General features: G+C 49.5%; 1 protein-coding gene across 1 annotated transcript in view; it reads right to left on the reverse strand.

The window, feature by feature from the left end:
• Nucleotides 1-12,696, reverse strand: part of LOC144161666 (phosphatidylinositol phosphatase PTPRQ-like) — a 110,431-nt gene that overhangs the window by 84,464 nt on the left and 13,271 nt on the right. Inside the window, exon 5 of the mRNA XM_077692293.1 lies at nucleotides 5,711-5,815. Within this exon, the coding sequence (XP_077548419.1) occupies nucleotides 5,711-5,815 (105 nt within the window). The remainder of the gene's footprint in view (nucleotides 1-5,710; nucleotides 5,816-12,696) is intronic.

The raw sequence follows: 12,696 nt of genomic DNA on the forward strand, positions 1-12,696 counted from the left end.
GGCGGCGTCGACTATGTGCGCCGTGACGAGTTGGGCTGCTTCCTCCACGTGTAGGTGTTTTATGGTTGTGGGGTGTAGTTTAGATGTTTCTGTGAATGTACTCCAGTTTGCTTTTGATTCATTAAACCTGTTATGGGTAGATGGACTGCATGGGCCTTTACCTATGTATGTTAGGGATGTGGGGAAGTGGTCACTACCATATGGGTCCGTGCCCACGCCCCACTCAAGACATGGAAAGAGAATTGCAGAACCAATAGCCAAGTCGAGATGTGAGTACGTATTATGTCGTAAGTTATGGTATGTAGGCTGTTTTTTGTTGAAAAGGCATGCTCCTGAAGATGTAAGAAATTTCTCTATCAGGCGACCTCGCGCATCCGTTCTGGAGGAGCCCCAAAGAGAGTTGTGCGCATTAAGGTCGCCTGTTAAGATATACGGTTCGGGCAGCTGGTCGACCAGCGCCTCGAAATCAGAGCTCAAAAGTGCATGATCAGGAGGAATGTAAATGGAGCACACCGTTACCAACCTATTAAATATTATTGTTCGAATGGCTACAGCCTCGAGGACAGTGTTCAGAGTGACAGGGTGGCAGGCTAAGGATTTCCGGGCGACAATTGCCACACCTCCTGAAGAGTGTGTGCAGCCAACCCTGTCCTTTCTGAATACCATGTACCACTTTAAGAAATTTGTCTGTTTGGAATTGAGGTGAGTCTCTTGGAGACACATGAGACTTCGCTGATTGGCATGCAGGATATCATACACATCATCAAGATTTTTAAGGAGGCCTCTGCAGTTCCATTGAATGAGGTTTTCTGTTCCCATTATTTACGTTTAAGAATGAATGGAGTGTGTGTATGTGTTCATGTGTCGTCTTTCGGGGCTGTTACTTTGGGATTAGGCTTTTAGGCCTGTCTGTAGGCTTGGAAGTCGGTGGCCGCTCCTTGCGCTGCGTTGCAGGCAGGAACGGCCCGACATCCATCTCGTCGTCGGATGTCCGAGGGGTGCCCGACGGACCGGGCCCCCCAGACTTGGCCCCCCCTCGGGAGCCCTTCGTTTGAGCCGCCACCGCCGAGGGCGTCCGGGGCACCAGAGGTGGCACGGGCGGTGCGGTGACGGTGGGAGCCGGTGCGGGGCCCATGGTGTCCATCACCTCGGTACCCTCCAACGGACTGGAGGACGGGGAGACAGAGGCGGGAGCGGCACCGGTCCCGACAGAAGTGGTTTGCACCACAACCGCTGCTGCCTCAGCAAGCGGCGTGGTGCCGGGTTGGGCTGCGTGAGGGAACCCAGCGGGGGGCGGGGGTGGGACCAGGTCAGACTCGCTGAACTGGGTCCCTGAGGAAACCAGACGCCGCTCCGCCCCCCGGCGAGCCGCGTCTGCGTACCTCCCCAGAGGGAAAGAAGCGAACCTCTTTCGCGCCTCTGGGAAGGTGATGTTCTCCGTGACCTTGATGTTAATTATCTTTTTTTCCATTTGAAATTTTTCACACTTGCGGGAGTACGCTGCATGCGGCCCCCCGCAGTTCACACAAGACAGGCTATCGGATGGACAATTGTCGCTCGGATGATCATGCGCCGCGCATTTTGCACACGTCGTTCTGCCACGGCAAGAGTTTGTACCGTGCCCGAACCGCTGGCACTTAAAACAGCGCCGCGGGTTCGGGATGTACGGACGGATGGAGCAACGGATAAAACCTGCATTGATGTGTTGTGGAAGAACTGCGCGGTCAAAGGTCAAGATAATGTGCTTGGTGGGAATCTCCCTGTCGTCTCTGCGGATAGTGATGCGTCTCACGGCAGTGACGCCCTGATCCTTCAAGCCGGCAAGGAGATCCGCATCCGTTTCGTTCAGGAGGTCTGTCTCGGATATCACACCCTGCGAGCTGTTGAGGTTCCGATGGGGTGTGACCCGGATGTCGAGATCAGCCAGTCTAGTCTGAGCAAGAAGCTTTGCAGACTGCTGCTTGTCATTTATTTCAATTAGGAGTTCACCAGACTTTTGTTTTTTGCACTTCTACGATTTTCCTACTATGGCTTCAAGATACTTGGCAATCAAGAAGACTGACTGAGATGCAAGAGGGTGGGTTGGATTGATGGATTCCATGACAAGAAATCGAGAAAAATTATCTGTTTCAGGAAATGTCAAAGATGGCAATGAAGGAAAAGATACTTCGGTGCGGCCCCTTTTCAGGGACCGATCACGTTTGGGGGGGGGGTTTAGAGAATGCCATACATCATGGTATAGAAGCAGGGGACGGGGGTACTTTCTTCTCAAACCTTACCCTGATAGCCTGAGAGGTCCCGGAGCTCCCTGCCTGGTAAACAGACAGGGAGCCCATCCGCCGGAGCTTGACCTGGGCTCCGACGGCCACCGTTTGAGGCTTCTACCCTTCACCTTTAAACACATCACCACGGTAGGTTACAGTTTATGTTGGGGGCTCGGGGTCCGCGGTGTCGCCAACACCGTCACCATGAATACTCAAGGTGCCCCGTGCGGGGTACTGGGACAAGTAACTTGTGAGTGTTCCATTAGTGAATGCCCCGACCTTTTTTTAAGAGTGTACGGTACGGAGGCTTCGCCAGTAGCAACTACATGCTTAGGAAATTAACTATGTGTGGGAAGTAGTAAACACTAGATTAAGGCCGTGCTTATGACTCGGTTATGCATGGCCAGTTAGTAAACGCGTGCACCTCAGAAGAGCGTTATCGCTGGCACTTTACTAGTCAATGTAGTGGTGCTTACTGCCTGCTTCAGTAAGTACCCTGACTAGGGCTGCATTTACTACCCCGAGTTACTAAGCACCTAGTGTTCACTGGGAGAAATAACTTGTTAGTGTTCCGTTAGTGAATGCCCCCACCTTTTTAATGGTGTATTCTTGATTTCCAAAGCCGGCGTTACTGTGCTGTCGTGTGCTCAAAGTTCAGCTGACCACTGCTGCTCGGCTCCACTTGCTCAGTGGTACGGCGATCCGGAGCAGCCTGAGCGCGCCTGTTTGGTATCCTGAACCAGAGCACCTCGTTATATGCAGGGCTATCTAGCCTGTAGCAAAGAGCGCACAGTACACCACATCACCCACTCATCCTTGCCCATTATGCCATGGTTGGATGACGCATCCGCCGCGTGCGTCTCTTAATTGCGTAGTGTAATATTACCGATGAATCCTCATTCATGAGTTGGCTACCTCGACACACATTTATTTGTGCCACTGAGCCCAAGGACGCGGGTTCGATTTCCGGCCGCAGCGATCCCTTTCTGGTGGAGGCGAAAAGCAAAAACTCCTGTGTATTCGAGATTTCGGCGCATGTTAGAGATCCCCAAATGGTCAAAATTAATCCCGAGCCCTCCACTACACCGCGCCTCGTAGCCTGCGTTGCGTCGCCGCGTTAAAGCCTACAATCAATCAATATATTGTTCTTCGGCGTCAATGAATCAATCAATATATCTTGTTCCTCGGTGTCGCACTTACTGCTTTTTACAATCGCTTAGTCACAACATACCTGTGATGCTTACCGATTACGTCCACATATTGCTGAATGCGCCCATATCAATCGCAAAGAATTGCATTCTATAATTTTCAGCGATAAATTACTCTGATGTTTGCACCAACAATGTTTTTTTTTCATGTTCTTCTAAGGAGTAGCATTTCGTGCGGTATGTGTTTGAAACATTGTAAAGTTGGATTTCCACGTGATGGATTAATAAAGGTAAAAAAAACTAGTTCATTCCTGTGTCAGAGGAATCGGTAAAACACGAAAGTGATATGTGCCGCAAAATCTGCAGCTGAGCATAATTTGCGGGTCGGCAGCTGCCATGGGTGTGCTTGGCGAGTGACGTCCTGCGTGCGGGTGGCCTCGGCAAAGGTGTACTGGCGTCGTTTCCGTGACGAATATGACGTCAGTGAAATCTTGGGGTACCGTGGCATAAAACACGGTCGTATTAAAATATAAAACCTCAAAACAAATAACCGTAAGTATAATGTACTCTTTAGTACTAAAGGTTGCTTCCCCGCAAAAAGACCCTTTGTGCAGGGGTGCGCCTTTTACTGGCCGCTTGCTTCGCTGTACTGGCGTCATTTCCGCGACGGATATGGCGTCGGCGAAATCTTCGTGTATCCGGGAATAAAACATTTTCGTGTTAATATTGTTCATTGTATTTTAACACATTCCTTCTGAATATTTTTTTTTCTTTTCAGCAATCATAGCTGTGCAATGTATTGTTTACGACCAAAGTTGTCGTATCTGCACCAGTTCTCTGGCCCCGTCAAGCTATCTTTACACCGCCTTGGACCGTAAACATTGCCCACGCTGTACCAATGCTGAAATGAACCTTCATTTGATTTGAATCAATCAATCAATCAATCAATCAATCAATCAAACAATCAATCAGTCAAATGCACGAAATGTCCGCTGTTGTTTCCCGGCCTGGCAGCGCAGATGGCGCTTCCCTCAGCGGCTGCCGCGGAAAGCGGCAGCCGTGGAAAAATGACGTCAACAGAGCCCGCGACGTAAGCAACCCCCTTTCTCCCTCGCCACTCTATTGCCATGACAATTAATGCAACGTTAATCAAACGCCACGCGCCACCAGGGGAGCATTTGGCGCTGTTGGCACAAATTACGTAGGAAGCCTACATGCCTCCGTCTTTTCTCCCTAGAATTACGAGGGAACACAGTGGATTCTACAGAGACCGCCGAGTGCCCGTTGCCTTTTATGTTTTAACTCGGTATGGGAGAAACGCAAGCAGTTCGCTTAGAGGAAGAAGGGCGGCAATTTCAAAAGCGTCGACCCGAACAGAAGCGCGAAGGGGCACGAAAACAACGGAAAGCTCGTGGCGTGGCCGTTGGCGCGTCAAGTTACAATACGCCGAGTAGCGGCGAATCCGTCCTGGATGAACAGCAACTTGCCCACTTGGAACGTCGACGTCAGCTAATTTTTCTTGATCAGCTTCAAGGGCTTTCAGGGCTACATTTTCGACATTGTCTTTCACTACTAAGCACGCGCACATAACGGTTGCTGGTTTAAAGGGAAGGGGGCGTGTGCTCGCAGATGTTGCTTTCATGCCCTCACTCTGATTTGATTGTAAGGTTTAATGCCCCGACGCAACGCAGACGATGAGGCGCGATTAGAGGGCTCCGGATTAATTTTGATAAACTGGGAATCTCTAACGTGCGCCGAAATCCCGTACATGCGGGCGTTTTTGCTTTTCGCCTCCATCAGAAAAGCGGCCGCCGTGGCCGGAAATCGAACCCGCGACCTCGTGTTCAGCAGCGCTTCATGTCCTTACTAGTCACATCAAGGTGTTGCGCTTGCGAGAGGTATAAGCGTGGACCTCAAACGTCGCAATGCGACCTGTCCGGTGTACTCAGTCGTGGAGCGGACTCGGTCAATGTGTTAAACAAATAGTACGAAGCCTACATCAGGGCAGAAAAACAGACAGTTTGTCGGCTAGAATAAAGCTCGAGCTCATCCAAACTTCATTCAGCTAATTGGCTAGGAAGTAGGCTCAATCGCGAAATCAAGAAAACGCATTTTGGTGCACTGTGTGGACTGCGCCCAGCGTCGCAGTACATACTCTAATTGTTGCAATCATCCTCCCCTTTTGGTTTTCCCTTATAAAGATTTTTGAATTCCTAGTTGTTCGACTTAGTTTCATTGTGATGACAAGACCAATTCAATCGCTTTTTATAGTTTTCTTCACAAGAGCCGCCTACTCACCTTCTCCAGAGAACCGTCCTTTAAAACCCGGAGGACAGATGCATTGACCCGTGTCGTCGTTGTATTCTCCGCCATTTTCACAGTCTCGGGTGAATAGTTTAGAGCCTGAAAAAGCAGAAGTGTCCGTGCTGCTCATTCATACCATTGCATCCATGATTCCGCTAGTGTACCTTATCGTGTATTAACTTGACGTTCTCATGGCGAAAAATATTTTGCGAACATTGCCGCTAGTCAAGTGCGTCAAAGAAGGCAACCTTTTGCAACCCATAGCAACCACAAAGCAAAGGTAAATTATAGCACTGGTATCTTCCAGTTTCGCTATGACGTTAAGGCACCGGCCACCACAAGCCAATACAATCTCGTTAACGCGAACACCACGCTCCTACCTCCAAAGGACGTGCGTCTACAGCAGCCAGCGGCACCCAGACATCACCTACCAACCACCATAGTTCTTCAATATACATGATGCATCGAAACAACCCATAGTGCTCATCATAAAGGCAGTACTACGGGCTCACTAATCACAAAAGTCTCCTTATTGAATCACCACTGATGCAACATGCAACGTGCTACCATGTACCGGCAGAATAGACCGCCTAAAGCTTTTAAAGCAAAGCTTTCTCGCTCTACCAGCCAACGGTTATTTCGTGGCGTGCGGGACAAGAAACTTCCAACGGATCGGAGGTGGCGGCGGGGAAAGGAGGGGGGCGGAAGGTTTCACTCACGGAGCACACTAGAGATGTCGGGGCGTATTTACCCAGCGTGCCCCGCGCGGAAGTGCCTGCTCACCGCCGGCGGCGTCGGAGGTACGGATTTGCAATCTGCTTTGGCGACAGTTGCTTTGAGCCTGTTTTGGTGCAGCTTCGCGTCCATTGCGCGGTGCCTTTTCCCGGCTTGATTAACATGTTCGACAGCACATCCAGGGTAACCCGCATCCGACGAAATTAAGTGGTTGTACGGGAAACATGTGTTAAGGATTAGTTTGCAGGGCGGGAAAACAAAAAAAAACGATGTAGAGACCACATACACACATATGGCCGCTAGAGCAACGCTACCTTTTCCGTACTGCTTGCCGTGCGGAAAAGGTAGCGTTTCTCTAGCGGCCAGATGTGTGTATGTAGCTTGAATGGGACTCCTTTTTCTAAATTGGGGACTACAAATTCGCATGTGTTTTAAAAGGTATTACAAAAGGCGAAAGTAGCAACTGGTTCTGATAAATATCGACTATAGAAGTTCCCTCAGCTTTCTCGCAATTATCAAACTTGCTAAACTAACTGCTTTAAATCGGTATAAATGGGAATCACTAAGCTCACATGCCGAATTGTTTCGGTGTCTGCGCTTGTGTTGGGCGGTGGTGTAGCCCCACGCTAGCACGTCAGGATGGCTTGATTCCGCTGTCTCGCCCTTCGAAAGACGCTCCTCTCCGTTTTCTTTCTCCCGACTCACGGCCGGGCTACAGCGGCGGCGTCCGCCGCTCTATCCCAGCCATGACCGACGCCGCTGCAGCGTTCGGGGCGCCGGCCCCGTGAATTCAGGGTAACGACTGGCAGAATCCCTGGTTTCACTTTTTGTAGAGCCACGTGTGTGAACTCAAGTGCCGTCTTCATGGGAAATTGTTGTAGGTGTTGTTTGAAGCTGTACCTTCCAGCCACTTTCCAAGCGTGGATGGGAGCCAATTTTTTGGCAATCAAAGCAGTCTCCCTTTGACAGCTAATCAAAGCTGTCTTATGTTTGAACGTCAAAGTTTTATTCTTATGCTGAATATTGATTCACTGAAAGATGGCAGCATAATACGTTGTTTTGCGAGGTTGCCATCCCATCGCTGGTAACCACTTGTTACATTTGTGACGGCGCCCAAGCACCGGGCTCTGTCGTCTCCGTCATGTGAGGTAGCGTGGTGAAGAACGACCAGCAGAAGCTGTTGCCGTGTTGATGACGACAAGAGGCCCAAGACAAGCGTCAACAAGGCAACAGCGACAAGAGGCCGAAGACCATGTTTACAGCATGGTGAGAAATGGGCCGAAGCAAGACAGGAACAATGCCCTTACGGGCGAGGTTACAGTACAGGACTCGAGCAGAGTGACAGTATTGATTCGCTGCTCCAAAATGAATGCTCTTCTGAGCCTGGTGCCCTGTATATAAGCCCAAAACGCTAATTGTCAAATAACTTCTCCCCTGCTTTTTTCACAGGGCGCGAACATAGTACAGCCACACACAACACTCTTTCCAGTCTTCGTGAGGGGTCGGTGGTAGAGGCGCACACTGAATTTGAGAGAGGGGAGAGAGGAGTGCTTCGCAGCGGCGTCCGCGTCGTTCGGGTACGTGGCTACACGCGGTGTTTGTTGCCGCCGAAGTTTCAATCACGCAGACATCGAGGGGCGGCCGTTCTGCAGCATGTTGTGATCTGTCCAAGGCAAGCTTGCACTCGCAAAACTTTGCAGGACGCAAGGGAATGGTTGCGGCGCGCAGAATCGTTCATCTTCACCGGAGGGCAAACCGGGGGCCCGTATTTCGATGGGGGAATTTCACTACTACTAATGTTGGAAAATTCTAGCAACGAACTTCTCTACCACTCAGCGACAATCAGTAGTCTTCGATAATTACGCGGCAAAGTGGGCAGATCTCCAACACATAATATGGTCATCCACAGAAAAGCAAAATGACACACAAAGAATAAACATCTTTATTATTAGGAGCAATGGGAAACTGCGCTGCTCAGCGTCAAAGAACGGTAACAACTACTGATTCAAGAAGCTGTATAAGCCGCTAGGGGTCAAGGACTCCTATCCGAGGGCTGAAAAGAAGGACAGCGCAGCCCCACCCTTCGCACTTGTAGCTTCCTTAGAAACAGTTTATCTCTTTCTCTCTACAGGAATGTCACGCCCATTTAATAAAAGTCATTCGAAAATACAAGTTGATCCACCACGTGCACTGCGTCTTAAGTCCACAGCAACGTACAACTTTTTCAAATATTCTCTACTCTGTCTCACAAGTTGGCAGCAACAGGGTGCAAGCTACGAAGCGTGCACCAGCGGAGCCCGCGCGCGGCTCCACATAGTGTTTTATTTGCACATTGTCTTTCTTGTTTTTATCGATAATAATTTAAAATCCACCAGGAGAGGAATAGGCGTTTATGTTGTGCGGCGTGATTTCGAGTGCAGAAAGTAAGCGTAAGACAGGACGACCATTGGTCGGCGACATAGCACCGATTCTATTCATAGCAAAACGCAGCGAGACCACATGCCTTGTGCTCTGGCACAACGCTCTATCAAGCATTGCTGCTGGAGCTGCTGCTACAAATTAACCGGCGTCGGGGCTGATGTTACTGCAAGACTTAACGAGATTCGGTGCTGGTGTTACTACAAGGCTTAGTAAAATTCACGGCTGACTCAACTACGCCCAATTTATTCTACCCTGATTCCCTAACCAGGATTTAGTCCTTGGAATTTTTTTCGCTTCCACCCAGGGAAAAATTGGCTATACTCGGGAACAAGTTAAGAACGGCAATAGCTCATGTACGGTATCACTCCGCCTAAGCGACGGGCCCGGATGTCAACGGGCGCGCGCATTTCGAAAGGAGATTTCTATGAATTCAGGGCATCGTCTGCCTTTTCTTACGTAGTTTGTTTGTCGTCGCTGGAGTAGTTTATAAGCATAGTAAGTCCGAAATATCACAGAAACGACTGCGGCCATGTTCAAAATATTCCAAGTAACCCACTACTTCGGCGCACGGAGTAACATCCGGCAGCGGGGAGAAGGCACAGCGGCAACTTCCGGTGGAGAAAATGAACATCAGAAAGGAAAATTTCTACGATAATTCCCACGGCAGTGCTTTCATTTTTGGGGCTAGAGCAGGTTGCCTGCGAACTAAGACTTTTGTGGGGAAGTATTCACAAAATGGTGGGGTATGCGTGGTCTGCGGAAAAGAAACAGAAACTATGCGGCACATAGTGTTAGAATGTGAGGGTATCCATCCAAATCTACACGAAGGGAATATTGGGCTTCCAGAAGCCCTAGGATTTAAGGGTATCAGAGAGGAAGTTAACTTCAAGGCTGTCGAGGGGACGAAAAAAAGATTAGAATGCTGGTGGACGAAAAGCAGAGAGGGGAATATTGCCTAGGACAGTTACCACCTGTAACAGGGAAAAGAAAGTATTACGGGCCTAATAAGCTTTAGTGCCTGCCCTAAGCAGCGCTAGTATTAAACCAAGAGTGTAAAACATGGTTACATTAGTCCTTTTTGGTAAGATGACATGTCATCACCCCGCTTCAAAGGGGAAACCAATAGGAATCATCATCATCGGTGCCGTTTTTTTACGTGAGTGTAGTGCGGCACTTTTTCCCTAGGCGGGGACACTACAGGGACACAGTCGCTCCACGCTCCGTGGCTTTCCCCCTGCTGCAACCAGCTTGTGTGACAGAGTATAGACGTTCCGACACGCAAGAAGAAAGTTACGCCATAGCACAAAGAGCCCCTTTCTTGAACAAACTGCTCAGGGTCTAACCTTATTGGCAGTCTAGTTTAGCCTACGGACCACGAATAAGAAGTCTCCCCGTTAGCTTCAAGGCCGTGCACGCACGCTATTCTACAGGGCAGAAAAGGTAGGGGGCAAAAAGGTAAAAGACAGAGCACTTCCGCAGATGCTCACTGTTCACGCAAGGTTCTCTGTTCAGGAAAAACCCATGCTGGTCATTCGGAGTTCACAGTTCACTCAATACTTCACTAGTCACAGAAGGTTAACGGGGGCGGATGCGGCGCAAGGTCCACTCTAGCGTAGTCGGCCAGGCCGCTTCACCAGTCTTAAAAGGTGATTCTCATGAGCACATTCAGTAATCATTTCAATGGTTCGGTTCCAGTACGCGACACTCAAGTTTCCTTCCGAGAGTTGCCCATTTCCCCTCTGCGAATATGTTTCCCTCCTTTTCGATAAGGGCGGAATATTTTATGGTGTATAGGGACAACGCGATCCCCAGAATCGGGACACTAATTTCTCACGCTGCAGAATTAATATTATTGTTCGGAAAGACCCGGCCCAACGCAAACATTCTATATGTCAGTTATGCATCAACCATGAATAAACTTTCTACGTGGTTCGTCAATGGCGACGTGATAGTTGCAATACAAGAGCGTGATCTCCTTGAACATACCAGAAGGTTTTTTTTGTCGTAACACCGAAAGGTGGAACATATAGGGCACCTTTCTAAAAAGGCTGCGCTTTTCCAAGGTGGAGACATCTTTTGATCCAGCCGCCCCACCCAATGATAAGTAAGGTTTCAGCACATTTACAACTTTCTCGATGCAGTTGCTCTGTTGTTTAGTTTAATCTGTTCTACGAAGAGAGCAGGAGAGCAGTCAAGTGAGGGCTCGCGTATCGGGCCGCAGTTGGAAAAGATATAGTGGATCCATTATAACGTCACAGCTATCTCCCCCGCCATTGTTTTACAACGAAAACAGTAATTGGTGTCTACATTGAGCTTCGCTTACTGAGTTACGTGGACTACACAGAAACTGCGCAAAATCTACTTGATAACGAATGTAAATGAGGAAGCGGGACATCGTCTGGGGTTTGCACCAAGTGTAGCTAAATAAAAATGACCGACAGTGTCTCCCGTAACTATTCCGGAAGTCTTATTACCAGAGTACGAGGTACAAGCTGTAGACTGCGTGACTAGTCGAGTGCATGTATACCGTCTCCTCGGACGCACACCGAATAACTACGTTTATATAACATATCCTGGCATTCGTAACTAAACTTGGCCGTGAATGCAGAAGGCTTCATACTAAGGCCAGAGCAAAGTTAAAACGACATTGGCACTGAAGGTAACTATTACGGACAAAAGAGCTGATGCAAATTCCCAGCGGCAGAACTAAAAACATAACAGCAGCAAGGTCAATCGCGATGAAGTAACTTCGAGCAACTTCATCCCTAGTGGCGTCCTTAATGCGCAGTAAAGCAGCTGTGCATGTGGTACGGTAAATCCTATTACCGGACAGGGAGGAAGGCGATGTGAGGAGGACCAACACATTGTTAACGGCTAACAATTGCGTTGAAGGCCACTCTAGAAATCATAAATCGACTCCGCACATTTGTCAGCGACTTAATCCAACTATAAGTACGAAAGTCAGTTATCTTTTAATACCGATATTAGAGGTGCCGATAAGCACAGGCTGTAGGCCATATACGCTGTGGGTCCTATCATAGGACCTATCATATCATAGGCCCTATCATATCATAGGCTGTAGGCCCTATAGGCAGGCGCACTACTGCGGCAGGTCATTTTCAAACATCGGGAGGGCTCCGAGGCGGGCGTTGCTTGCAAACGATTTGTCACTACCGATATTTTAGATGCAGAGCATCTGATTCACTCGCCTTGTCCCTCCGGCGTCGTCGCCGTCGTTGCCGTCGGCGTTGTCCACCCCTCCCCCATTCTCCTCGCCGCGCCAGCTGCGCTCTCCGCCGCTCACCCCCTCTCCTCTCCGATAGCGAACACTCTCGCGAGGGGCATTGGATTGAATTCGATTGGCTTGGATTGGATTGGATTGGATTGGCTTAACTTGGCTTAGATTGGATTGGATTGGATTTGGATTGGATTGGATTAAAGTGGATTGTGTTGAATTTTGTTGCGTCACAGCCGCGGCACGTTGCGTCATAGCCGCGGCAGACTCGCTGGGGCCGGCGCATGTGCAGTACTCTCTCTTCCGCGGTTTCCTCTCCTTCGGGCGCGCTGCGCATATAACCGGTGTGCCGTTCTCCGGCGAAGCAACATCCACGCTTGGCTCAAACACCTAGAGTCCACGCCGCTTTACAAGTACGCCAACGTCGTCATCGACTGGGACCGGCTTACGCAGTCCCTTCAACGTTATGCGCGCTATAAAACGCGGTCCTTTCGGCGCTCCGCCTATGCGTCGCATCTACACAGGGGTTCCCGCGAGGGGAGGTGGGAGTTTTTTTCTAACTTTCACTCACAAACAGTTGTATGATTAT

This window comes from Haemaphysalis longicornis, unplaced genomic scaffold (assembly GCF_048455015.1).
Source record: "Haemaphysalis longicornis isolate Haplotype H1 unplaced genomic scaffold, Haemaphysalis longicornis Haplotype H1 scaffold_12, whole genome shotgun sequence".
NCBI lineage: Eukaryota > Metazoa > Arthropoda > Arachnida > Ixodida > Ixodidae > Haemaphysalis > Haemaphysalis longicornis.